General features: G+C 46.1%; 1 protein-coding gene across 3 annotated transcripts in view; it reads left to right on the top strand.

Moving 5' to 3' along the window:
- LOC142503955 (complement factor H-like) overlaps positions 1-25,813 on the top strand; it is a 721,803-nt gene that overhangs the window by 501,971 nt on the left and 194,019 nt on the right. For 2 of the 3 annotated variants that reach the window (XM_075616958.1, XM_075616961.1), the window contains exon 12: positions 3,168-3,359. The exons of the other annotated variant lie outside the window; for it this stretch is intronic. In XM_075616958.1, the coding sequence (XP_075473073.1) occupies positions 3,168-3,359 (192 nt within the window). The remainder of the gene's footprint in view (positions 1-3,167; positions 3,360-25,813) is intronic. 3 annotated transcript variants of the gene reach the window in all.

The following is a 25,813-nucleotide window of genomic DNA, read 5'->3' on the forward strand; positions in this document are numbered from 1 at the left end:
AATCTTTTTCTTTCCATCTGGACAGTTGAATCCTGATCCTTTTTCCTCTGGGATGGGTAGTGCACCCTGAAGTGAGTCACTGTGCTTTGTACTGGTCAGCAAATCCACCAGTCTCCTCACTCCATGGATCTCTCAGTAGGGTGACCAGTCGTCCCGGTTTTGCCGGGACAGTCCCGGTTTTTTGTGTGCTGTCCCGGTTGCCGGTCCATCCCGGAAATGTCCCGGGTTTTCCCTCCATGTTCCCGTTTTAAAATGTGTCGGCGGCGGTACGCAGGGGCGGCGGTGCGGAGAATTCAGCAGCCCGGCCGGTGATCCCCGGCACTCTGCCCCTCCCTCCGGCACCCGACACCCCCTTCCTATAGCTCCCCATCCCCGGCTCGCTCTCCATCCCCCCAGAGCCCGCGCACAGCAGCTCGCGGCACTTCCTGTGTCTGCTGCTAGTGAGCGCGGGCCGCAGGGGATTGGTCAAGGTAGGAGGAAGCCAGGGGTGGGGCTTTGGCTCCCCCAGCTTTCCCTCCCCTCACACTCAGGCCCTCCCTCCGGCACCCTGGATCTCCCTCCTTCCATCACCTGGTCCCTGGCTCGCACTCCTCCCCCCCGACTCTCATTCCCCCTCCTCCCCGGCTCTCCCTCCTTCCGACAACCCGGCTCATCTCTATCCCCCTCAGAGCCCACTCACAACAGCTCACGGCACTTCCTGTGCCTGCTGCTGCTGAGCGCGTGCCTCAGTCTGCCGCCTCCGCCGAACCCGCAGCTGCCTGAGGTAGGCAAATGGGGAGAAGAGATGGGAGATGCAGGGGGGGAGGGGGGGAGAGAGAGAGATGGGAGATGCAGGGGGGGGGAGAGAGATGGGAGATGCAGGGGGGGGGGAGAGAGAGATGGGAGATGCAGGGGGGGGAGAGAGATGGGAGATGCAGGAGTGAGTGAGGAAAAGACGGAGTAAAACACAGGGGAGATAAATACATGCGAGGCGGGAAGGGAGGAGAGAGTGAGACAGAGGGGAGAAATTCATGGGTAGAGGGTGGGAAATAGAGGGGGCTCGTGAGGTGTGAAATTAACATAAGGCTGCACTTATAGTGCTAGCGACGCTGACGTCATACTGCGGTCGCTGAAAAAATCTAATTGAAGTGACTTCCAGCGATTGCGACCAAGCCGTTACGCTGTCCTGTCGCTCCTATAATGGCACGCAACGGTGTCAATACATTTGTTTTGACGCAACGTCGCCAGCACTATAAGCGCTGCCTAATATGTGTCAGCCAGATAGGGGTTCCCCGAGAATTTTCTAAATACTTCAAGGGTTCCTCCTAACAAAAATAGTTGGGAATCACTGGTCTAGTCTATCTTCTTAATCCACCTCCTAGCAGAGCTAATAAGTACTGTAAGTAGCAACATATATTTATAAAAACACAATCCTATTTCCCCTCTTTATTTTGCAAATTGTAGTATTATATACATAAGCCGCAAGGTTAGGTCAGGAATGAAAAATGTCAAATTTTTAAAATATCTTAATTTGAATTAATGCCTTCATTTTTTTATTTAATTTTAATTTAATGTCCATTATTTATGTAATTTTAATTAATGTATACATTTTTTATTATGTACAGTATAGATTAGAAAGTACATTTCAGATTTCAGGCTGCAAAGTGGTTTGTTTTATTTATTTCTAAAAGAGGATTTCACTATCCTATATACACAAACACACACTGCAGCCCCCACCACTGTATACAGAAACACACACTGCAGGGCACACATCTGTACACAGAAACACACACTGCAGCCATGGTTGCCACCTTCTATTGAAGGCTAACCCCGAGATAAACATTTTTTAAGATCTTTTTATTATATATTTATTTATCTTGCCTTTAGCTGTGTTCTCCCCTCCAAATTCCGTCAACATGGCTGTGCGACGTCACGTAATGCCCATTGCCATAACAATGAGACGCTCTGTGATGTCACGTGGCATCAAGTTGACATGACAACGGGATTCATTATGGTGACGAGGCATCACGTGATGCCACATTGTAATGGCAACATGTCACCGCCTGACGTTAGAGTCTCGTTGTAATGGCAACGGAGGGCATGACGTACATTGTTTTCTAAATAATTTTTTTAAGTGTCCCGGTTTTTTATTTTGAAAATCTGGTCACCCTATCTCTCAGGCACCTGCAGAGAACAGCCTCACACTACAAAAACTCCATTCAACTCCTGGGAATCACAAGCTGCCCCCTCCCTCATCACCCAGATTTTAGAAGCAATTTGTATAATGGAACTACTAGAATTGCAGTTTTTGTAAAAAACAAAAACAAAAAAAACCCATCAAGTTGGAAGCTTTATTACAAATTGATCTGATTTTTAGAGCCGGAGTCAAACCGCTTATAAAAGCCCCTCGCACGGATTGCACATGCGAGAAGGGTTAACAGATTAGCAAAGTGTGCCGATCACATCGGGAAGGGCTTTTTAGAAGCGGTTTGTTACACGTTGGAGCTACGAGAATAGGCCTCTGGGTATTTTATGGACTACTTTGGCTTATTGATGGCTTTGACCAAATTAAACACTTAACATAAAATGTTTCTATAATGATTAAATACATTTAAAAAATGATTAAATTATGCACTTTTTAAATGCATTTAATTTATTCACAAGCAATTCTCTTTCAGAGTGGGCAGCTGGGGGGTGATACATGGAGAACGGATATCTAAAGGGGGGGATTCAGGGACAACGGGTATCTAAAGGAGCGGATTCAGGGAGAGCGGCGGCTGGAGAGGGAGACGGATTGAGCAGGCTGCTGGGGAGGGAGACGGGGAGAGCAGGCTGCTGGGGAGGGAGACAGGGAGAGTAGGCTGCTGGGGAGGGAGACGGGGAGAGCAGGCTGCTGGGAGGGAGACTTGGAGAACAGGCTGCTAAGGGGGGCCATACAGAGAGCAGGTTGCTGAGGGGGTCAGGGAGAACGGGCGGTTGAGGGGGGATACAGGCTTAGTGTGTGGCTGGAGATGGGGAGAGCAGGCAGCCAAGAGGGGTAGACAGGGACAGCGGGTTGCTGGGGAGGGAGATGGAGAGAAGGCTGCTGAGGGGGGGGGGGGATGAGCGGTCTTAATAAAGGAAACCATCAATGTGACGTTATCTCTTTTTATTGGAGGGGCTGATTTAAGCTTATTTTCTTTCTCCAGGCCTAGCTTGTGACAGACCTGTCATAGAAAATGGACATCTTCATTATTATATTTATTATCCTACGTTCCCACAAAGAATTAATATAGAACTTGATTATTTCTGTAAAGATGGTTATTGGCCCCCCGAGAAAACAAACTATGGCAGAATCACGTGTACTGAAGACGGATGGTCTCCTGAACCAAAATGTTTAAGTAAGTCATATTTACCAAGTTCTAATGTTTGTTCCGCAGTAAAACACAATGAATATGTTAGTGTAATTATTTATTAACAGAGTGTAGGCGATGCATACAGAGGGGAAGACAGGAGAATTGGTTTGGGAAAAATAACGTAGGCTTTTATTCAGCAACATAAAATAAAGGCTTTTCCTAGCCGTATGAAAGTCAGTCCGTCTTCCTGCGAGAGCTACAAAAACTCCCCTTTCCTGCCTTTTAAACCCTTTCTGCGCTCAGCTCGTTAGTATTCTCGCCTTCTTCCAAACTGGGATTAACCATTACCTGGCCGACACCCAACAGCTCCAGCTGTTATCATTCTGCCCCTGTTACACAGTGAAATAATAAACTATGTCACTGCATCAGTTGTTATATTTCACTAGATAACAAATCTGGGATTTTTTGGGAGGCCAATTAATTTGGGGGGAGGGGACAGTGTAATAAGACATTCACTGTCTTAGGATATTTATAATGTCATGCATGTTCTGCTCATTGATACATCCGATACTCTGGACTTGGAAGCTTGCAACGCAGCCCGTGTGTGCGCACAGTGGCAGGTTTACAATTTTGCTGCCCTTAGGCCCATACCTTCGTCCCGCCCTCTTCTCAATACACATAATACTGCCCTCTCCGAAATACACATATACCGCCCTCTCCGAAATACACTTATGACACTTATGTGCCCGGTATTACCATTTTTGCGGTGGAGGGCTGGAAGCGCAAGGGTGGCGCGAGGGCAGGCGCGACTGGAATTGCTGAGACTGGGGGCGGGCCGCGGATGGTGGCCAGGCACAGTCAGGAGCACTGTGTGAGGAGCACCTGATTGGAGGAGCGGACAGCAAATCAGAGGACAGCGGGGGCAGAGGCCACACCCCGGCGGCCCACAGAAGTTTGTGTTCTTCCTGGAAATAAGGTAAGGACACAATTTGGGGGGCCCGGATGAACTGAGATGATGGGGTATTTTTTTATATGTATTAGAGGGGCGTGGGGGTATTTTTTATATGTATTTGAGGGGTGTGGGGTCCAGTATTTTTGGACAAGCCCCCTAGCCCCCTGGCAACCCTACTCATACACATAATACCGCTCTCTCCTCAATATACATAATATCCCCTTTGACAGGGTGAATGAACGTCATCAGCCCTATGCCTGGCAGACGTATGTTTAGGTCTGCAGTGCAGCAGTAACCAGGTTAATATTCAGCTTGGAAGCTCTTGTCAATTAGTCTGGTCCCAGCTGCCTCAAAGAGCTTTAAAAACCCAGGCTGCACACACATGCAGTCTGTGTAATCCAGTGAGAGATACTGAATTGCTGAGAGAGAACTACTGCCAAGGTCTGTCTTCAATATACTATTTTGATGAACTGTTTGCTGTACTGTTACACTAGAATCTAAACAGCCCTTGTTGGGAAAAGGGCCAAGCCCTGCTCAGGACTTATTTTCTGTTTTATATGCTGAAAAGAAGCTGTTTTGTTTTTGTGTGTCATATTTTTAAGGCTCAATAAATAAGTCTTTGCAAGAAACCCACGTGTGGTTGCATGTATACTGCAACAACCACCCCCCCCTCTACTCATACACACAATAACCCAACACAAAAGCCCCCCCCTCCAGAACACACAAAATGGAATCCCTCCCGTAGCGCACACACAAACAAATATTGCAACCCCCACTGTAACACACACAATACAGAATCCCCCCAAACAGAATCAACCCCCCACAAAACAGAATCCCCCAAATAGAACCCCCCTCCCCCATGGAATTAATCTCCCCCCCCCCCAAATGGAACCCCATCCTCCCCAAAATGGAATCTCTCCCTCACACATAACAGGAGGTTATGCGGCTCTTAGTTGGGTCCGTGGATGCAGCAACACGTGTCACGTGTCAATTGTGGTGAACCAGCTCTGTTTCGTCATAGCCACACCTCTGCTTGAGCGTCGGACAGCACCACGCACTCAGTATAATCTCAGCCTAAGGCCGAGCTCAAACACTCCGTTTGCTTGAAAAAGTTCGAGCTCCTTACCTGCCGTGCTGCTGTAGCACAAGCGATCTGTGCTCATGTGTTTCGGGTGAGGCTGGGATGTGGCTAGGACGTCACGGAGCTGGATCGCCGTGATTGGCGGAACAACTCACATGATGTGGCAGCCGCCTCAAACGACAAAATGTATTGTCTCCTCACAACGCTGGTGCGTCAATGCGCCTCCTTAGCTGCTGGCGCGCATGCAGCTTGAACACACATATGCCAAACAGTGAGAGTGCCTGTCGTGCACATGCACGCGGCAACTCATTAAGTACGAGCTCAACCTAGATAGAGACACAGACACCCCCCCTCCTCACTCACCTTAGTGGATGCCAGCACTGCTCTCTGCCTGCCGCCCTCCTCACCAGTGTTCAGAGATTTGAAACATTGTTCCCACGTTGTGCAGTTGCCTGCAGTCCCCGCCCATTCAGACATCTCCTCCAATCCAGGCTCGGTGGAGGCTGCGGGACTGAGGAATGTGAGGACTGCAGTATGATGTCAGTGTTACGCCGGAGTAGCCCGCAGTCCAGACCTGTCCCTAGAACTGAGGTGGCTGGTATGAATACACACACACCAACAGACAGAGGGACGTGTCCGGGTTGTGGTATTGGGTGGTGCCAGGCCAGGTGGGGAGTATTGCGTGAATACTTGCCGGTACCGGTTTTTCCAGAAGAATGGTCATTGCCGTTGCCGAGATCAGGGGTAGGAGAAGTACTGAAGGGTCGAGGTGAGAGCCGTGGTTGAAGAGAGCCAGAAGGTACGTAAAAAGGAACAAGCCGAAGTCAAGAGCCAAAGGGGGAAGTCTGCCAAGCCGCGTCAAAACCGAGATAATCAAAGAACAAGCACTGTGAATCACCCATACAAAACTATGACGACAGAGGAAGCACAGGAAAGAGTGGGTATATAAAGCTGGAACAGCCAACCAGGAGAGGGGGCGTGCCTGGAGGAGCCCAGGCAGCTTCAGCGCATTGGCTGCTGTTCTTAGAGCCCAGTTGACACTCAGCAAGAGCCAGATTGAAACCGTGCGGTGTTTGGGGGTGGAGCCTGAGCGGAGGTAAGTTCAGGGGCTGTTGTGTGTGTGCGCTGTAAGTCCGACGTGCGCATGAGAAGAAGCAACGTGCGGTGTGCACGGAGCGGCGATTCCACTCCGAAGGCTGCGGCATAGAGGAAGTACCTCGTGGAGTGTCCTACCATGCCGAGGGGTAAGTGATGCAGCTGAAGTAGGCTTGCGTGGTAGTAGCGGGAGGGTCTGAGCAGTGTAAGGAGAGAGCAGTGAGGTCCGCCTGTGGTGCTGTGTGCTCACATTCCTAACAGTCAGGAAGATGCAGGGAAAATCAGCCGTCCCGGGCCTAATGGCAAATCTGACACTGTGTGTGTGTGTGTCTGCTCTATGTGCATCAGTATGCGTTTGTATTTAAAATAAGTCTGCTCTCGGTGCAATATGTGTGTGTGTGTGTCAGTGTATGTGTTTCTGCTGTGTGTTTAGTGCATGTGAGTCAGTGTGCTCTGTGTATATCTGTGTGTATGTGTATGCCAGTCAGTCTGCTGTGGGTGTGAGTGTTTGTAAGTGAATCAGTCTGCTCTGTGTATCGGTGTGTGTATGTGAGTGTCACGATGGACGCACTTATTAACAAATTTATATTTTGTGGATCCCAATTGAGCAGAACAAGTTGAGCTAAATAAACTGAGATTTATTCCCTTGATAGGCAAACACACGACAACTGCAGAATACACTTAATAATTTCACTTACTGGTATAGGAACAGGGGATAATGTCCAGAAAGGTGCAAAGCACCAGAAGATTGTCTTTTAAAATGTAGTCCTTTTGCAAGGGCATAAATTGCCAGCCCAATCCTTCTGTGAATGTGCAAAGTCTTTTCTGGTTTGTTGGGGTTAACCAGTCAACCCCCAGCAATCACAGTGTCCTAACGCAGAGTTTTGTCCTTGGTTCCGATGTAATAAGACTCTTTGCGTTCCAGGAATGTGCTGCTGCTCTTCTCCACTATTAGAAGCGTGTTGGAAATCCGCTCACATGGTAGAATGAAAAACGAAAGACAATGGGATGTATATAGGATTTGGAAGCCTGTCGCCAACATAACCACCCAATCCCCCTTGTGGGAAAGTAATCATTCCCCAATCACCTACTTGCCCACAGTTTGGAAAGTGGGCACAAGGGATTTCCTGTTCACACAGCATGTGCGACAACGCCACCTTGGCTTCTTAGCATAGGTGCACTCCCCTCTTTACCTGGGCCCTCTCAGGCTGTAAGGGGAAAACTCAGGGTGTGAGCTAGCACAAATGGTCAACAGGATTTCCTATTTACAGTAGCATCCATCTGGCCAATTCACACCCCCCGGAATCTGGGTCCTTTGATATGCAACTTCCAGAGAGACTTACAGGCGTAGACAAGGCCTTTTACCTTTGAAGCTTGCATAGGCAAGTGACTCAGCTCATAGGTGTCAAAACATTTGGTTCTTGTGTGCATTTTAGCGACAGGAGACAAAAAACCTCATCCTGTTTGTCTCTTAAAACCTGCAGCAAAAATACACTTTATTGATCATACCTGGTCCCCTTATTTCACAATTATATTTTTCATATGTGTGTGCTTGGGATTTACTATACTTCAAGAACATACAATCCTGCAAAATGGGGACAATAAGGGACAGAAGGAAAAATAAGACATGTACAGTGCATGAAAAATTAACCCCTTCATCCCCAATACGAAATAGGGGTAACCAGCTGTGCACACTGCCTTTATTAATGCGCTGATTACCCCCATTTTCTTCATAGTGAGTCAGTCTGCTTTGTGTGTATCAATGCATGCGATTTAGTCTTCTCTGTGTACAGGATCAGTGTGTGTGTGTGTGTGTGTGTGTGTGTGTCTCTTTCAGTATCGGAGTGTGTATGTGATTCAGGGGCCTATGCACTAAGCAGCGATAACTCACTTACTGTATCGCAAGCTTTGAAAAAAAAAGCCTACTGCTATTCAGTACGCAGTGAAAAGTAAGCGTTAAGAGCAAAAATCACTGTTTTTTCTTGGGGGATGGGGGGGGGCACGGGGTGAAGCGCCAGACACGCGGCAATAAGCCACTTTAAAAAAACTGCCAAACTTTCCCAATTCAAGTAGCCCCGATTAGTTTATCACCGCTCTAGAATTGCAATTTCCTCTCAAAATCGCAACAAGAAGTTGGCAAGAAGGTGGCGAGAAGCAGCTGAAAAGTGTCGAGACGGCACTTACAAAATACAATGCATTTTACCTGCCTCTGAGTGATGCCGGGAGACTCCGGTGCTTATATTAATGGGTATCAGCTCCGGAGACCCCGGCATGAATCCGATGAAAAATGCATTTACAGGCAACTTCATTACCTTAGCGGCTAACTGCTAAGGCAATGAAGGGGTTAAACACAAGTGCCATGCTTATTGTGGGTAGCGGGGGTGGGTGAAGGTGACATTTGGCCATTGGTGGGTGTTTAGGCCTTGTGTGGGGGGTGGGTGGGTTGCGGGTGGACTTAATCCCTTCATTACCTTAGTGGTTAACACCGTTAAGGTAATGAAGAGGTTACCGCTCCCGCTATCCACCCAGTAGGCCTAAACACACATCCTTGGGGCCAATAACCCCCTTCACCCACCCCCGCTACCCACAATAAAACATATACACCCCCCCGCTACCCACAATAAAAAAAACACAACAGCCCCACTACCCACCTTCTAGGCCACCAAAAACCATTACAAAATCTAATAAAGAACAATACACAACCCAACCCCTGTGCCTCCACATAAAACCATGATTTATTTTTTTAATATGTAGTTATGGGGCAAGAGTCCCAAAAACAGTGCTCAATCTCGTTCAGAACTTCAGTAGATAATAAAAATCCTTATTTTGTTGTGGAGTCAGCCTATAACCATAACTTTTTAGGTATTGGACCCAGTGCTTAGTACATGAATCTATCACATATGACAAATAACATGAATGAGGGTTAACGTACCGTTACTTTGTAGGATTGCGCCCTACATGACCCTTGTGTTGCCGCACTGTTACCGGTCATCCAGTCTCAATGAAGGGAGACATACAATACTCACATATGGCTGTTCTCCTGTGCGTGCATCCACGCTCGGTGTGCAATATAACAGTAGGAAGGATCCGAAGATTCCAGCGGTGCACAGCTTGTAGAGATGAGAGACCAGCAAGGTGTAGATTAAAAATGAAATTTTATTGAAAAAACATATGGTATGGGGGACACACTCTGACGCGTTTCGGACCTGCGTGGTCCTTAATCATAGAGCTGATTCGCGTCTCCATTACCCCCTGTCTTATAGTGTAAAACCCCTCCCCCTTGCGTCATTGCGCTGTGTGTTTTGGCGCGAAAAATCGATAATTAGTCTATACCTAACAGCTGTGTATGCGCGCGTGTTGGAGGGTGCAGTGAATATTAATTAGCCATGTGTTGTTCTCTACTATCAACACACGCACGCACGCTGTGGGTTGCTAAGTGACCGCAGTAAACACTGCCTACGTCATGACATTGTGTTTATCAGCGTAACACTGTCCAGCTTGTGAGAATGTGCAGTGAATATAAATTAGCCATGTGCTATTGCCTCTCGTAAACACAGGATGTGGCTTGCTGGGTGGCCGCAATAGAACACTGCCTAGGTCATAACGCTGCGTGTCTCAGTGCAACCCCAATCAATCATAATGAATTACTGTCTGAATAGATCATCTGCAACCTCCTCATGTGTCCCAAAGCATATCTAAGCAACCATAAAAGATGTATAGGGAAACATAATTCACCTCACTTCACTCTATTGTTCTAATGTTGCAGAAAAATAACATGACATAAGGTTCACCCCATGAGGGAGGGGGGGGAAGGGGGGGGAGGAGAGGGGGGGGGGGAGGAGGAGAGGGGAGGGGGAGGGGGGGGGAAGAGGGGGGGGTGGTGGGGTTGGGAAGGAAAAGGAATAAGACAGTGAATGAGACAAGGGGGAGAAAAACAAAATCATGTGAATATCACCAATAAGTAAATGACATACATATCAAACACAACAATAAACAATACATAAAAAAAAAAAAGTTAAAAATACTATATTGCGAATCTTATATCCGCCGTGGAGCTATTCAGGTACCATATGATATCATATCTTATGATAAAGACATACATTGTTGGCTTTAAAATTATTATCATCATACGAATTGTAATTAACTCTTTGTCTTTCCTGTACTCTGAATATTGGACTAGTTTTCTGCTTATTGGGATATATATTCTTTTATGTGTACATGTGCGTACTGTGAACTGTATCACTGTGAGACACTTGGGGGTAAATACATTTAGCTCGAGGCACAAAAAACATTTATATTTATTGAACACTCCGGTCAGGGATAATTGAATACCCCAAACTACTCAAGTATAAATATATTATGAGATAATATTTGGTTATACCATTAGTTTATTTTAATTTAGGAAGTGTTTCAATTCCCAGTCCTAGTTTATGCCCCTGGGAGCCATTGTCCCAAGGGCATAAATCCAGAACATTTCTCGACGGTTTAATAGTGCCTCCCTATTTCCTCCTCTAGGATGTATGGAGATCTTTTCAATAGCACTGTATGTAAGGGTTTTGATTGATCCCTGTTTGCATGTATTAAAGTGACGCGCTACTGGGAAACGTTCATCTTTATTTCTGATACTGCGTATATGCTCTGTGATTCTCACTTTCACTGTTCTAATTGTCCTGCCAACGTAGCCACTACCACATGCACATTTCAAGAGATAAATCACGAACTCAGTGTTACATGTCATAAATGACTCAATCTTATAGATGTGAGCAGTGTGTACATCCCTTAGGGATTTGACAGGTTCCGCATACCTACACAGGTTACAATTGCCACATTTAAAGAATCCCCTTGGTAGCTGTGTGTTGTTTTTCTTTTTTGAGCAAAATAAACTGGGGGATACAGAATTTCCAATGGTCTTTGCCTTCTTAAATACTATTCTAGGCTTGTGTATAGTATATGGATCTAGTTCAGAATCCAATTGCAGAACCCCCCAGTGTTTTTGCAAGATGTGCCGTATTTGCTCTGCCTGTCTAGAGAAGGTGGTTACGAAGAGTGGGACCTGTGCTGCCCCTTCCCGTTTCGAGGACTTCCCAGGTTTCCTCTTCTTAATCAGATCATTGCGATCGGTCATTAGGGCATTTTGGAAGGCATTCTCAAGGTCCCCCTCATCATAGCCACGCTCTCTAAACCTGCTCTTCAATTCATCAGCTTGTGCCAAGAAGGACTCATCAGTGGAGCATAGTCTCTAGTCTTAAATATTGCCCTTTGGGTATTCCCTTAATCAGGGGTGTCGGGTGGGCACTGTTTGATCTGAGCAGAGAGTTTTTGGAATTTGCTTTCCTATAGATGCTGGTCTGAATTTGTTGTCCAACATCTATATATAGATGAAGATCTAAATAATCAATCTGTGAGTCACTGTAACAATGTGTGAATTTTAAATTGTATGTATTTGCTCCAAGATATTCAAAAAACTCGTGTAGAGTGTCGGTGTCCCCCTCCCAAATGATTAATAAGTCGTCAATAAAGCGACGATAAAAAATAATATTATCTCTAAAGGGATTGTGATCACCGAAAATGTGGGTAGATTCCCAAAATCCCATAAAAAGGTTCGCGTATGAGGGTGCAAATGACGTGCCCATGGCTGTGCCTTGTGACTGTAAATAAAACTGTGCATCGTACATAAAGTAGTTGTGCTGTAATAAAAAAGTGACTGAATCTAACAAGAAAGTGATTTGTGCCATATTCAAATTAGAGTGATTAAGAAAGTGACTGATAGCCCTTGTGCCCAAAGTGTGATCAATTATTGTGTATAAAGAAGTTACATCAAGGGTAACCCAAGTGTAACCTTTGAGCCAAGTGATTTTTTGAATATCTTGGAGCAAATCTGCGGAGTCTCTAAGATAAGCCAGTAATTCTTTGACTAAAGTTTGTAAGAAATAATCGACGTACCTAGATAGACCATCTCCCAAAGATCCAATACTCGATATAATGGGTCTGCCTGGAGGGCAGACCAGAGTCTTGTGGATCTTTGGGAGATGGTGAAAAATAGGCACGACCGGAACGGAATTGTACAAATAAGTTGACTCACGATTGTTGATCACTCCTAACTCTCTGCCCAGATCCAACAGATCATAAATTTCCCTTAGGTACATTTGAGTGGGGTCTTTGTCCAATTTGCAGTATGCCTGTATATTTGACAATTGTCTAAGTGCTTCTGCATGATAGGCTGATGTGTGCATGATGACCACTGCTCCCCCTTTGTCCGCATTTTTTATAATGATATCGGATCTCTTTTTTAGTATATTCAGATTCATCCTATCCACTCTAGATAGGTTATCAAAAGAGGGAGCAGTGAACATGTAGCCTTTAGCCAAGGCCTGCAAATCCTGCTCTACAAGCCGTTCGTATGTTTGTAAATGAGGACCCTTTGAAAAGGATGGACAAAAAATGGACCTATTTCTAAATTGTGTATGTTTAGTGCCACTAAGGAACAAAAACTGTTCCTCCTCCCCAACGGCGTCTATCACTGTGTTGTCTGTATCTAGATCTGTCAAATCCTGTATGGCTACATATTCTTTAAAGGACAATCTTTCTGTCTGAGTCTCATCACCTGTGTGAGGGGATCAACAGGGCCCCCCTCACACAGGGGAGGGGACTCAGTGACCCTTTGATCCCTTGCAAAACATTTTTTGAGAGACAATTTTCGAACATATTTTTGCATATTTTGAACAATGACCGTGTTGAACAGATTGAAATCCCTCATTGGTGCAAAATTTAAACCTCTGTTCAACACGGCCATCTCTCCATCGGAGATGGTGACCCCTGAGATATTTATAACATTATTGCTTTCTATCATGGGTCCATTTTCCTTTTCTTTAGTGCCCCGTCTTTTGTTTGAGCGCCTTGTCCCTTTGTTGAGTTTTTTGCCGTTCTCTGGCTTCTCAGATCATAAGATGTTGATGCTTCATTCTGTTGTCTTGTATTGCGGGCCTCGTATTCAGTGTTTGCACTGTATCTGTCCGTGTCCTCATCAGTGGAAAATGATACTGTATGCTGGCGATTCTCCCCGTCAGAGATGTCCGACATACTTGATGTCTCAGCCGATTTCTTCAAGATTGATCTCTTGGGTGTTGAGCTTCTTGATCTATCTTTCTTGTTGTTATTATTATTCTGGGCTCCTCTCCGTCCAGACTCCTGACGTGTAGTATTCCTCGGTGGGGGTGGTCTCTGCCAGACATAGACCTGGTGGCGCTCATAGTCCATGCGATCCCTTTCGAATTTTTGTTGTTTTTTTAGCATGATTTCTGATTCTGCTTTCTCAACATTTTTTGACAATTTTTTGTCCAGTGTTTGAAAATCCCCCACATCCTTGAGTGAGTTTAATTTCTGCTGGATATCTTTAATACCTTTTTTCACAATAACCCTCTCCTGAATTTTGGTTTTTATAATTAAGTCCATCAACTTCATGGAGTACTCATCCAGTGTGTTAGTCCATTCTTGCTCAAACTCTTTTGATGGAAATCCAAACGATGGTGTTTTTTTCACACGGAGACCCCTAGGGATCCTCTTCGTGAGGAGGTAGTTGTCCAAGGTTGTGATGTCCCACCATAGCCTTATGTTGGTAAGTAGGATCTTTTCAAGTTTAGAAAAATATATTTCCAGATCTGCATGGTCTTCAGCCATGTCTAGTGGGACATTCTCAAAAAGGTGTGCAGCCCTGCGTTTTCTCCCCGTGTTGTCTGCACATTTACGCACAAATGTATCATTTGCAGTGTCACCTGATTCAGATATTTCTATGTCCTCCTCAATTGCGGAAAACAAATCCCCCAAAACCAATATTAAAATTGAATATTTGAACAACACCGTCTGTAGTGACTTAAGCTGGTCTTTCATAAATTCCTTCAACTTATTTGTACAATTCCGTTCCGGTCGTGCCTATTTTTCACCATCTCCCAAAGATCCACAAGACTCTGGTCTGCCCTCCAGGCAGACCCATTATATCGAGTATTGGATCTTTGGGAGATGGTCTATCTAGGTACGTCGATTATTTCTTACAAACTTTAGTCAAAGAATTACCGGCTTATCTTAGAGACTCCGCAGATTTGCTCCAAGATATTCAAAAAATCACTTGGCTCAAAGGTTACACTTGGGTTACCCTTGATGTAACTTCTTTATACACAATAATTGATCACACTTTGGGCACAAGGGCTATCAGTCACTTTCTTAATCACTCTAATTTGAATATGGCACAAATCACTTTCTTGTTAGATTCAGTCACTTTTTTATTACAGCACAACTACTTTATGTACGATGCACAGTTTTATTTACAGTCACAAGGCACAGCCATGGGCACGTCATTTGCACCCTCATACGCGAACCTTTTTATGGGATTTTGGGAATCTACCCACATTTTCGGTGATCACAATCCCTTTAGAGATAATATTATTTTTTATCGTCGCTTTATTGACGACTTATTAATCATTTGGGAGGGGGACACCGACACTCTACACGAGTTTTTTGAATATCTTGGAGCAAATACATACAATTTAAAATTCACACATTGTTACAGTGACTCACAGATTGATTATTTAGATCTTCATCTATATATAGATGTTGGACAACAAATTCAGACCAGCATCTATAGGAAAGCAAATTCCAAAAACTCTCTGCTCAGATCAAACAGTGCCCACCCGACACCCCTGATTAAGGGAATACCCAAAGGGCAATATTTAAGACTAAGGAGACTATGCTCCACTGATGAGTCCTTCTTGGCACAAGCTGATGAATTGAAGAGCAGGTTTAGAGAGCGTGGCTATGATGAGGGGGACCTTGAGAATGCCTTCCAAAATGCCCTAATGACCGATCGCAATGATCTGATTAAGAAGAGGAAACCTGGGAAGTCCTCGAAACGGGAAGGGGCAGCACAGGTCCCACTCTTCGTAACCACCTTCTCTAGACAGGCAGAGCAAATACGGCACATCTTGCAAAAACACTGGGGGGTTCTGCAATTGGATTCTGAACTAGATCCATATACTATACACAAGCCTAGAATAGTATTTAAGAAGGCAAAGACCATTGGAAATTCTGTATCCCCCAGTTTATTTTGCTCAAAAAAGAAAAACAACACACAGCTACCAAGGGGATTCTTTAAATGTGGCAATTGTAACCTGTGTAGGTATGCGGAACCTGTCAAATCCCTAAGGGATGTACACACTGCTCACATCTATAAGATTGAGTCATTTATGACATGTAACACTGAGTTCGTGATTTATCTCTTGAAATGTGCATGTGGTAGTGGCTACGTTGGCAGGACAATTAGAACAGTGAAAGTGAGAATCACAGAGCATATACGCAGTATCAGAAATAAAGATGAACGTTTCCCAGTAGCGCATCACTTTAATACATGCAAACAGGGATCAATCAAAACCCTTACATACAGTGCTATTGAAAAGATCTCCATACATCCTAGAGGAGGAAATAGGGAGGCACTATTAAACCGTCGAGAAATGTTCTGGATTTATGCCCTTGGGACAATGGCTCCCAGGGGCATAAACCAGGACTGGGAATTGAAACACTTCCTAAATTAAAATAAACTAATGGTATAACCAAATATTATCTCATAATATATTTATACTTGAGTAGTTTGGGGTATTCAATTATCCCTGACCGGAGTGTTCAATAAATATAAATGTTTTTTGTGCCTCGAGCTAAATGTATTTACCCCCAAGTGTCTCACAGTGATACAGTTCACAGTACGCACATGTACACATAAAAGAATATATATCCCAATAAGCAGAAAACTAGTCCAATATTCAGAGTACAGGAAAGACAAAGAGTTAATTACAATTCGTATGATGATAATAATTTTAAAGCCAACAATGTATGTCTTTATCATAAGATATGATATCATATGGTACCTGAATAGCTCCACGGCGGATATAAGATTCGCAATATAGTATTTTTAACTTTTTTTTTTTATGTATTGTTTATTGTTGTGTTTGATATGTATGTCATTTACTTATTGGTGATATTCATATGATTTTGTTTTTCTCCCCCTTGTCTCATTCACTGTCTTATTCCTTTTCCTTCCCAACCCCCCCACCCCCCCCCCCTCATCCCCCCACCCCCCCTCCCCCTCTCCTCCTCCCCCCCCCCCTCTCCTCCCTCTCCCTTCCCCCTCCCCCCCTCCCTCATGGGGTGAACCTTATGTCATGTTATTTTTCTGCAACATTAGAACAATAGAGTGAAGTGAGGTGAATTATGTTTCCCTATACATCTTTTATGGTTGCTTAGATATGCTTTGGGACACATGAGGAGGTTGCAGATGATCTATTCAGACAGTAATTCATTATGATTGATTGGGGTTGCACTGAGACACGCAGCGTTATGACCTAGGCAGTGTTCTATTGCGGCCACCCAGCAAGCCACATCCTGTGTTTACGAGAGGCAATAGCACATGGCTAATTTATATTCACTGCACATTCTCACACGCTGGACAGTGTTACGCTGATAAACACAATGTCATGACGTAGGCAGTGTTTACTGCGGTCACTTAGCAACCCACAGCGTGCGTGCGTGTGTTGATAGTAGAGAACAACACATGGCTAATTAATATTCACTGCACCCTCCAACACGCGCGCATACACAGCTGTTAGGTATAGACTAATTATCGATTTTTCGCGCCAAAACACACAGCGCAATGACGCAAGGGGGAGGGGTTTTACACTATAAGACAGGGGGTAATGGAGACGCGAATCAGCTCTATGATTAAGGACCACGCAGGTCCGAAACGCGTCAGAGTGTGTCCCCCATACCATATGTTTTTTCAATAAAATTTCATTTTTAATCTACACCTTGCTGGTCTCTCATCTCTACAAGCTGTGCACCGCTGGAATCTTCGGATCCTTCCTACTGTTATTTTTTTTTTAACACAGGTTTAATACTACAAGCCAGGCCCAGAGTGCTACTCGGGGGTTCCCACGAGGGTCTGGGGGTTCTCTGGTGGTTCCCCACGGGGTCCCCACAGCTGTGGGGCCCCCGGTTCTTCCCTACAGGTGTCCCCCGTGGGCTTCCTCGCTGGCCTGCAGTACCATTCCTGTATTTAAAAAAAAAAATGGTGTACTGTACATTTCACTAAATACACCAACCCTCCTCCTCCAACACATACAGTACAGTAATGGGCTAAATAACTATTATCCAGATATGGATAATAGATTATTTGCCCATTATTAAACACAACACTAGGCAGCCAACATAAAGTAAATAAAAAACGTTCTACTTACCCCTGGCAATATGAAGGGCGTAATTGTCAGCATACTGCAGGGCCATGTCCTCTGTTGCCAAAATGAATTTTATTTTATTTACTTATAAAATATTTTACCAGGAAGTAATACATTGAGAGTTACCTCTCGTTTTCAAGTATGTCCTGGGCACAGAGTAAAACAAATAATACATGGTTACAAGTACAGTTACATAAATGAACAGGGTATACATTATATACAAGACATTGCGTGCACAGTTAAAGAAAATATATATTATGAGCGTATGAAACAGTTACAGACCAGGTTAAAATGTGAGACAGTCTTAGATTTGAAAGAATTTAAACTGGTGGTGGATGTGAGAGTCTCTGGTAGGTTGTTCCAGTTTTGGGGTGCACGGAATACATAAAAAAATATAATCTAATAGCCCCTAACCCCTTAATCAACTTAGCGGTTAATAACTGCTATAGTAATTAAGGGGTTAACACATCCTGCCCCACTACTCGCCCAGGAGGCCTAACCACCCACCTCGGACCCACTATACCCACCCATTGGCATAGTAGTACATCATACACATATAATATGGGCATTATAAACTACTATAGCAGTCAATGGACACCCTAATACAAAATCATGTGTCCAAACGACACAATAATAAAACAGATACAACAAGCACCTAAACACCCATAAACAAAAATTACATGCACTAGCCAACCAAGCAATTAACTAAATAAAACCAATAGCCAATCAATTAAATACATAAAACCACTAACAAATCAATTATGTAAATCACACCACTAGCCCCATAATAAAGGTAATAGCTATGTGAAAAGTTGCGTCCATATGAGAAAAAAAAAGTCAGTAAAGTCAGACAGTGACAAGTATTCATCGCTAAACCAGCACAGGTTTATTCCTTTGACAGTTTGTACTCGAGATCCAGATCTATATATAATAAAAGTGAATGTTGTGAGTCTGGTAATAGATGCAGTGAATCTGATTGGTCTTCAGCCTCTGGCCAATCAGATTGGTGGCTCTATGACATCACCCAACTGCCACTCTCATCCCCCTCGGCCACTCACACTCTCACTCTCACTCTCTGTCCTCTTCACCCCCTATCACCCTCACGTGCGCCGCCCTGCACCGGCTCCCGGACGGAGGGGAAGCGCGGCTCTCCTGCCCCCAAATTCAGGCTCCTCGCTCCCAACCGTCTCCCGGATGGAGGGGAAGCTCTGCGCGGTCCTCTTGCCCCAGCCGCCAACTTCAGGCTCCTCCCCCCTCGCTCCCAACCGGTTCCCGGATGGAGGGGAGGCACGGCCCGGCCCTCCTGCCCCAGCCGCCAACACTTAACTTCCCTCCCTGGTGCTCACTTTCCTCCGGTGGCTGCGCGGGCCGAGAAATGGCCGCGCGGGCTGGGACATGGCCACGCGGGCCGGGACATGGCCGCTGGGGGGCCAAGCAGCCTCCTCGGATCTGCGCCACTTCCACACTCCACCACCTCTCACTCCCGTCGTGTGTGTGTGTGTAGAGAGGAACATTTTACTCCTGACAACAATTTGTGCCTCACTTTCACCCCCCCCCCCTCCCTCTCTGCCCTTCACGCACCCCCCTCCCCCTGCCCTCCTCTCCCTGCCCCTCCCCCTCTCCTTGCCCCCCCCTCTCCTCCCTCTCCCGACCACCCTCTCCCCCTCTCCCGACCACCCTCTCCCCCCCTCCCCTCCCCTCCTGCCCCCCCTCTCCCTGCCCCCCCTCCTCTCTCTCCCTGCCCCCCCTCTCCCTCCTCCTCCCCTCGCTCTCCCTCCTCCTCCCCTCCCCCTCCTCTTCCCCTTCCTTCCCCCCCTCCTCCCCCTCCTTCCCTCCCTCCTCCCCCCTGCCCCCCCCTTCTCCCCTCTCTCTCTCCCCCCCCCTCCTCCCTGCCCACCCCTACCCCCCTCATACTTTTGTATCGGACAGGGATGCTACAATTAATCACCAGGCATTCCTTCTCAACCAACTGTGCAGCAAATAAACCATTCCTGCATTCATTTCACTGCCTTTTGGACACCACATGAAAAGTTAGTACATTTTAGGGAAAAAATAGAGAAAAGATAGCTGGGACCAGCAAAAAGAAAACACAAAAGACAGACACAAGTGGTGTACTGGTTGCAAGAAAACAAATATATGCACTTTACTTTACAAGCAACTCTGTCACAAACTAAAAGCACTAACCAACACAATTAATTAATACATCCACTAGATAACACCAATTTAAACCATTAGCCAACAAAATACATCATTAAATAAAACGCAAAATAATATGACAATATAAAAAATTGGAAGCCATCACAATTGCAAACAATTGAATCTAAACAATAAAAATAAATAGAAAATAACAGGAAATACTGTAAAAGAAATGCATTAGCTAAAAATGCATTGGCTATTACTGTATTTATCTGTACCCTAAACAGGGACAGAATAATACATTAGCAGTCAATGGGCAATGAAAAACATAAAAAAATAAAAATGCTATCAAAAACTTGTAAAAATCAAAGTACATTCATTTAATATTTCTCTTACCTTTAGAAGCGTTGGCCCTCTGAATCCTGGGGAATCAGCAAGCTCTAATCCGGTGACTTCACGAAACTCAATCCAACGCCATCCACTGTGAAGATCCGGACCAGGTAACCAAAATCTTCTTTTTTCATCTTGTATCCCCTTCTTCTTTCTTCATCTGTGACTATTTCTTTCTTTTCATGATCTTCTGTCTTCATCTGTTAATCCAATAACCCCATGTTAGATCTACGATGTTGACACGACTACTTCTTGAGCTCAAATGAGGCGTCAAGGCCTAAATATGGCCTGTAATTTCACATTTGATTGGAAAATAGTTCTCACAGCTCTGATTGGCTGTGAGAATCATGTACCTTTTAAAAAAAAAAATTTTTTGGGATGTGACGTCATGTAAAGGAAGTGAAGCCAGCCAATCAGAATGTCTGTGCTTCCTTTCCCTTTAACATGACGTCACTAAATCTATAATGGCTGCCCCACGTGGTATTTCAGCCAATCAGATTGTGAGAACTATATCCCCAATCTGATTGGTTGAGACCATTTGGATGACGTCACATCCTTTCCACCAAAATTACTCTGTGACATGATCTACTACAACCAATCAGATAAGGGATATAGTTCCCACAATCTGATAGGCTGAAGTACCATGTGACGGCAGCCATGTGAGATTAAGTTACGTAGTTTTAATGAATTTTGAAGAAATGATTGACTGGCTTCATTCCTTTTAAATGACCTCACCTTAAAAAAAAAAAGGGCACATGTTTTTTACAGCCAATCAGAAGGCTGTTGAACCATTTCCCGCCCAAATGTGATATCACAGGCCATATTTAAGGCTGTGACGCCTCTTGAGCCCAAGAAGCTGTCAAGACAACATCGTGTTGTGGATCTACCATTGAGTTTTTGGATTTACAGATGAAGACAAAAGATGAAGAAAATAAAGAAATAATTACAGAAGAAGATAGAAGAAGCTGATTGAAGATAAGAAGAATTTGGGTACCTGATCTGGATCGTCATGGCAGATGGTACCAGATAGAGTTTGAGGCCTTCGCGCGAGTGAGCTTCCCGATTCCCCGGGAGTCGGAGGGCCAACGCTACAGTAAATAAAATATTGAATAGATGTTAATGTATTTATTTTCATGGTTTTTTGATTGGATATGTATTTTTTTTATGTTTTTCATTGCCTATTGACTGATAATGTATTAATCTGTACCCCTTTAGGGTACAGATCAAGACATTATTAGCCAATGCATTTTTTGGAAATTGCTTGCTTTGTATTGAGTGTTATTTTTTCTATTTCTGATTATTCTGTGGATGTAATTGTGTGGCATTTTGCTGCATTATTTTTAATATTTTTGTGCAATTGATTTTCATATTTAATTATTGATTTTTTGTGTTGGGTCCTGCTTTTAATGGTTGTGTTGACTGGTTGTTTTATTAATGAATTGCTTTGTTGGTTACTGGTTAAATGAATTAATTGTTTTGTTGGCTAGTTGTTTTATTAATTCATTGCTATGTTGTTTAGTGGTTCAATTAATTCATTGTTTTGTTGGTTAATGCTTTTATTAATTGCATTTGTTGGCTAGTGTTTTTATTTATTGAATTGGGGTGTTTTGGTGTTTCTGTATGTTTTATAATTGTGTCTTTTGGGCATTAATGTTTTTGATTAGGGTGCCCACTGAGTGCTGAAGTGGCTTATCATGTGGATATTATATGGGTATGATGTACCACTATGCCACTCAATGGGTACAGGGTTGGTATAGTGGGTCCTGGGTGGGTGGTTAGGCCTCCCGGGTTGGTAATGGGCAGGGTGGGTTAACCCCTTAATTGCTATAGCGGTTATTAACCGCTATGGCAGGACTGCACAACAATTTTTTTTTTTTTAAAGTTTAAAAAAATGGCGGTGATTCATCCCCCCCCTCCTCCACCGCCCCCCCCCCTCCTCCACCGCCCCCCCCCTCCCCGTGTTTTGCAGTGCGCGGGGGCGGAAGCAGCATGAGGAGGATGCAGGATGCCGGGGAGGTCAGAGCATGCCGGGGGCGGGGCTTAGTACCGGGGAGAGAGGATGTGTTGATCTAAAAGATGGAGGGAGGGAGGGAGAGAGGGAGAGAGGGAGAGAGGGAGAGAGGGAGAGAGGGAGGGAGAGAGAGGGAGAGAGGGAGAGAGGGAGAGAGGGAGAGAGGGAGAGAGAGAGAGAGAGAGAAACACGGTCTGGTGCAGAGGTGGGGGTGTGTGAATAACGGGCTAGTGCAGAGGTGGGGGGTGGGCTGCTGACATGTGAGGGGGGGTGCTGACATGTGAGGGGGAGTGGGCTGCTGTGAGGGGGGGTGGGCTGCTGACATGTGAGGGGGAGTGGGCTGCTGTGAGGGGGGGGGGGCTGCTGACATGTGAGGGGGGGTGCTGACATGTGAGGGGGGGTGGGCTGCTGACATGTGAGGGGGGGTGGGCTGCTGACATGTGAGGGGGGGTGGGCTGCTGACATGTGAGGGGGGGTGGGCTGCTGACATGTGAGGGGGAGTGGGCTGCTGACATGTGAGGGGGGGTGGGCTGCTGACATGTGAGGGGGGGTGGGCTGCTGACATGTGAGGGGGGGTGGGCTGCTGCCAAGTGAGGGGGGGTTGGCTGCTGACATGTGAGGGGGGGTGGGCTGCTGACATTTGAGGGGGGGTGGGCTGCTGACATGTGAGGGGGGGTAGGCTGCTGACATGTGAGGGGGGGTAGGCTGCTGACATGTGAGGGGGGGTGGGCTGCTGACATGTGATGGGGGGGCTGCTGACATGTGAGGGGGGGGCTGCTGGCATGTGAGGGGTGGGTGGGCTGCTGGCATGTGAGGGGGGGGGCTGCTGACATGTGAGGTGCAGGGGGGGGGGTATGATGTGAGTTGCAGGGGGGGAGAGAGTGTCATATTGAGGGGAGGGGGAGAGTGTGTTATATTGAGGGGAGGGAGAGAGAGAGTGTCATATTGAGGGGAGGGGGAGAGTGTCATATTGAGGGGAGGGAGAGAGTGTCATATTGAGAGGAGGGGGAGAGAGTGTCATATTGAGGGGAGGGAGAGAGAGAAAGTGTCATATTGAGGGGAGGGAGAGAGAGAGTGTCATATTGAGGGGAGGGGGAGGGCGTGTCATTTAGGGGAGGAGGAGTGTGTCATATTGAGGAGGGAGAGTGTCATATTGAGGGGAAGGAGAGAGAGAATGTCATATTGAGGGGAGGGAGAGAGAGTGTCATATTGAGGGGAGGGGGAGAGTGTGTCATATTGAGGGGAGGGGGAGAGTGTCATATTGAGGGGAGGGGGAGAGAGTCATATTGAGAGGAGGGGGAGAGTGTCATATTGAGGGGAGGGAGAGAGAGAGAGAGTGTCATATTGAGGGGAGGGAGAGAGAGTGTCATATTGAGGGGAGGGGGAGAGTGTCATATTGAGGGGAGAGAGAGAGTGTCATATTGAGGGGAGGGAGAGAGAGAGAGTGTCATATTGAGGGGAGGGAGAGAGAGTGTCATATTGAGGGGAGGGGGAGAGTGTGTCATATTGAGGGGAGGGGGAGAGAGTGTCATATTGAGGGGAGGGGGAGAGCGTGTCATTTAGGGGAGGGGGAGTTTGTCATTGAGGGGAGGGAGAGAGAGAGTGTCATATTGAGGGGAGGGAGAGAGAGAGAGTGTCATATTGAGGGGAGGGAGAGTGTCATATTGAGGGGAGGGGGAGAGAGTGCCATATTGAGGGGAGGGGAAGAGTGTCATATTGAGGGGAGGGAGAGAGTGTCATATTGAGGGGAGGGGGAGAGAGTGCCATATTGAGGGGAGGGGGAGAGAGTGCCATATTGAGGGGAGGGGAAGAGTGTCATATTGAGGGGAGTGGGAGAGTGTGTCATATTGAGGGGAGGGGGAGAGTGTCATATTGAGGGGAGGGGGAGAGTCATCTTGAGAGGAGGGGGAGATGGTGTGATTTAGGGGAGGGGGAGAGTGTGTCATATTGAGGGGAGGGGGAGAGAGTGCCATATTGAGGGGAGGGGAAGAGTGTCATATTGAGGGGAGTGGGAGAGTGTGTCATATTGAGGGGAGGGGGAGAGTGTCATATTGAGGGGAGGGGGAGAGTCATCTTGAGAGGAGGGGGAGATGGTGTGATTTAGGGGAGGGGGAGAGTGTGTCATATTGAGGGGAGGGGGAGAGAGTGCCATATTGAGGGGAGGGGAAGAGTGTCATATTGAGGGGAGTGGGAGAGTGTGTCATATTGAGGGGAGGGGGAGAGTGTGTCATATTGAGGGGAGGGGGAGAGTGTCATATTGAGGGGAGGGGGAGAGTCATCTTGAGAGGAGGGGGAGATGGTGTGATTTAGGGGAGGGGGAGAGTGTGTCATATTGAGGGGAGGGGAAGAGTGTCATATTGAGGGGAGTGGGAGAGTGTGTCATATTGAGGGGAGGGGGAGAGAGTGTCATATTGAGGGGAGGGGGAGAGAGTGTCATTGAGAGGAGGGGGAGAGGGTGTGATTTAGGGGAGGAGGAGAGGGTGTGATTTAGGGGAGGAGGAGAGAGTGTTATATTGAGGGAAGAGAGACATGGGGGGGATGCTGACATGGGATGCTGACTTGGGGGGGGGGGCTGCTGACATGGAATGGGCTGGGGGGATGTGGAGGGGGTATTGTGTTTTTGATGTGGAGGGGGGTATTGTGTGGGTAAGGGGGAGAGATGGGGGTATGAGAGATAGATGGGGAGTATCATAAAGGTTGATAGTGAGGGGTTCTGGGGGAGATGATGATGATGATGGAGGAGAGATGATGATGGAGGAGAGATGATGATGATGATGATGATGGAGGAGAGATGATGATGGAGGAGAGATGATGATGATGATGATGGAGGAGAGATGATGATGGAGGAGAGATGATGATGATGATGATGATGATGATGGAGGAGAGATGATGATGGAGGAGAGATGATGATGATGATGATGGAGGAGAGATGATGATGGAGGAGAGATGATGATGATGATGATGGAGGAGAGATGATGATGGAGGAGAGATGATGATGGAGGAGAGATGATGATGGAGGAGAGATGATGATGGAGGAGAGATGATGATGGAGGAGAGATGATGATGGAGGAGAGATGATGATGGAGGAGAGATGATGATGGAGGAGAGATGATGATGGAGGAGAGATGATGATGGAGGAGAGATGATGATGGAGGAGAGATGATGATGGAGGAGAGATGATGATGGAGGAGAGATGATGATGGAGGAGAGATGATGATGGAGGAGAGATGATGATGGAGGAGAGATGATGATGGAGGAGAGATGATGATGGAGGAGAGATGATGATGATGATGATGGAGGAGAGATGATGGAGGAGAGATGATGGAGGAGAGATGATGGAGGAGAGATGATGGAGGAGAGATGATGGAGGAGAGATGATGGAGGAGAGATGATGGAGGAGAGATGATGGAGGAGAGATGATGGAGGAGAGATGATGGAGGAGAGATGATGGAGGAGAGATGATGGAGGAGAGATGATGGAGGAGAGATGATGGAGGAGAGATGATGGAGGAGAGATGATGGAGGAGAGATGATGGAGGAGGAATGATGGAGGAGGAATGAT

Source organism: Ascaphus truei, chromosome 10 (genome assembly GCF_040206685.1).
Source record: "Ascaphus truei isolate aAscTru1 chromosome 10, aAscTru1.hap1, whole genome shotgun sequence".
NCBI lineage: Eukaryota > Metazoa > Chordata > Amphibia > Anura > Ascaphidae > Ascaphus > Ascaphus truei.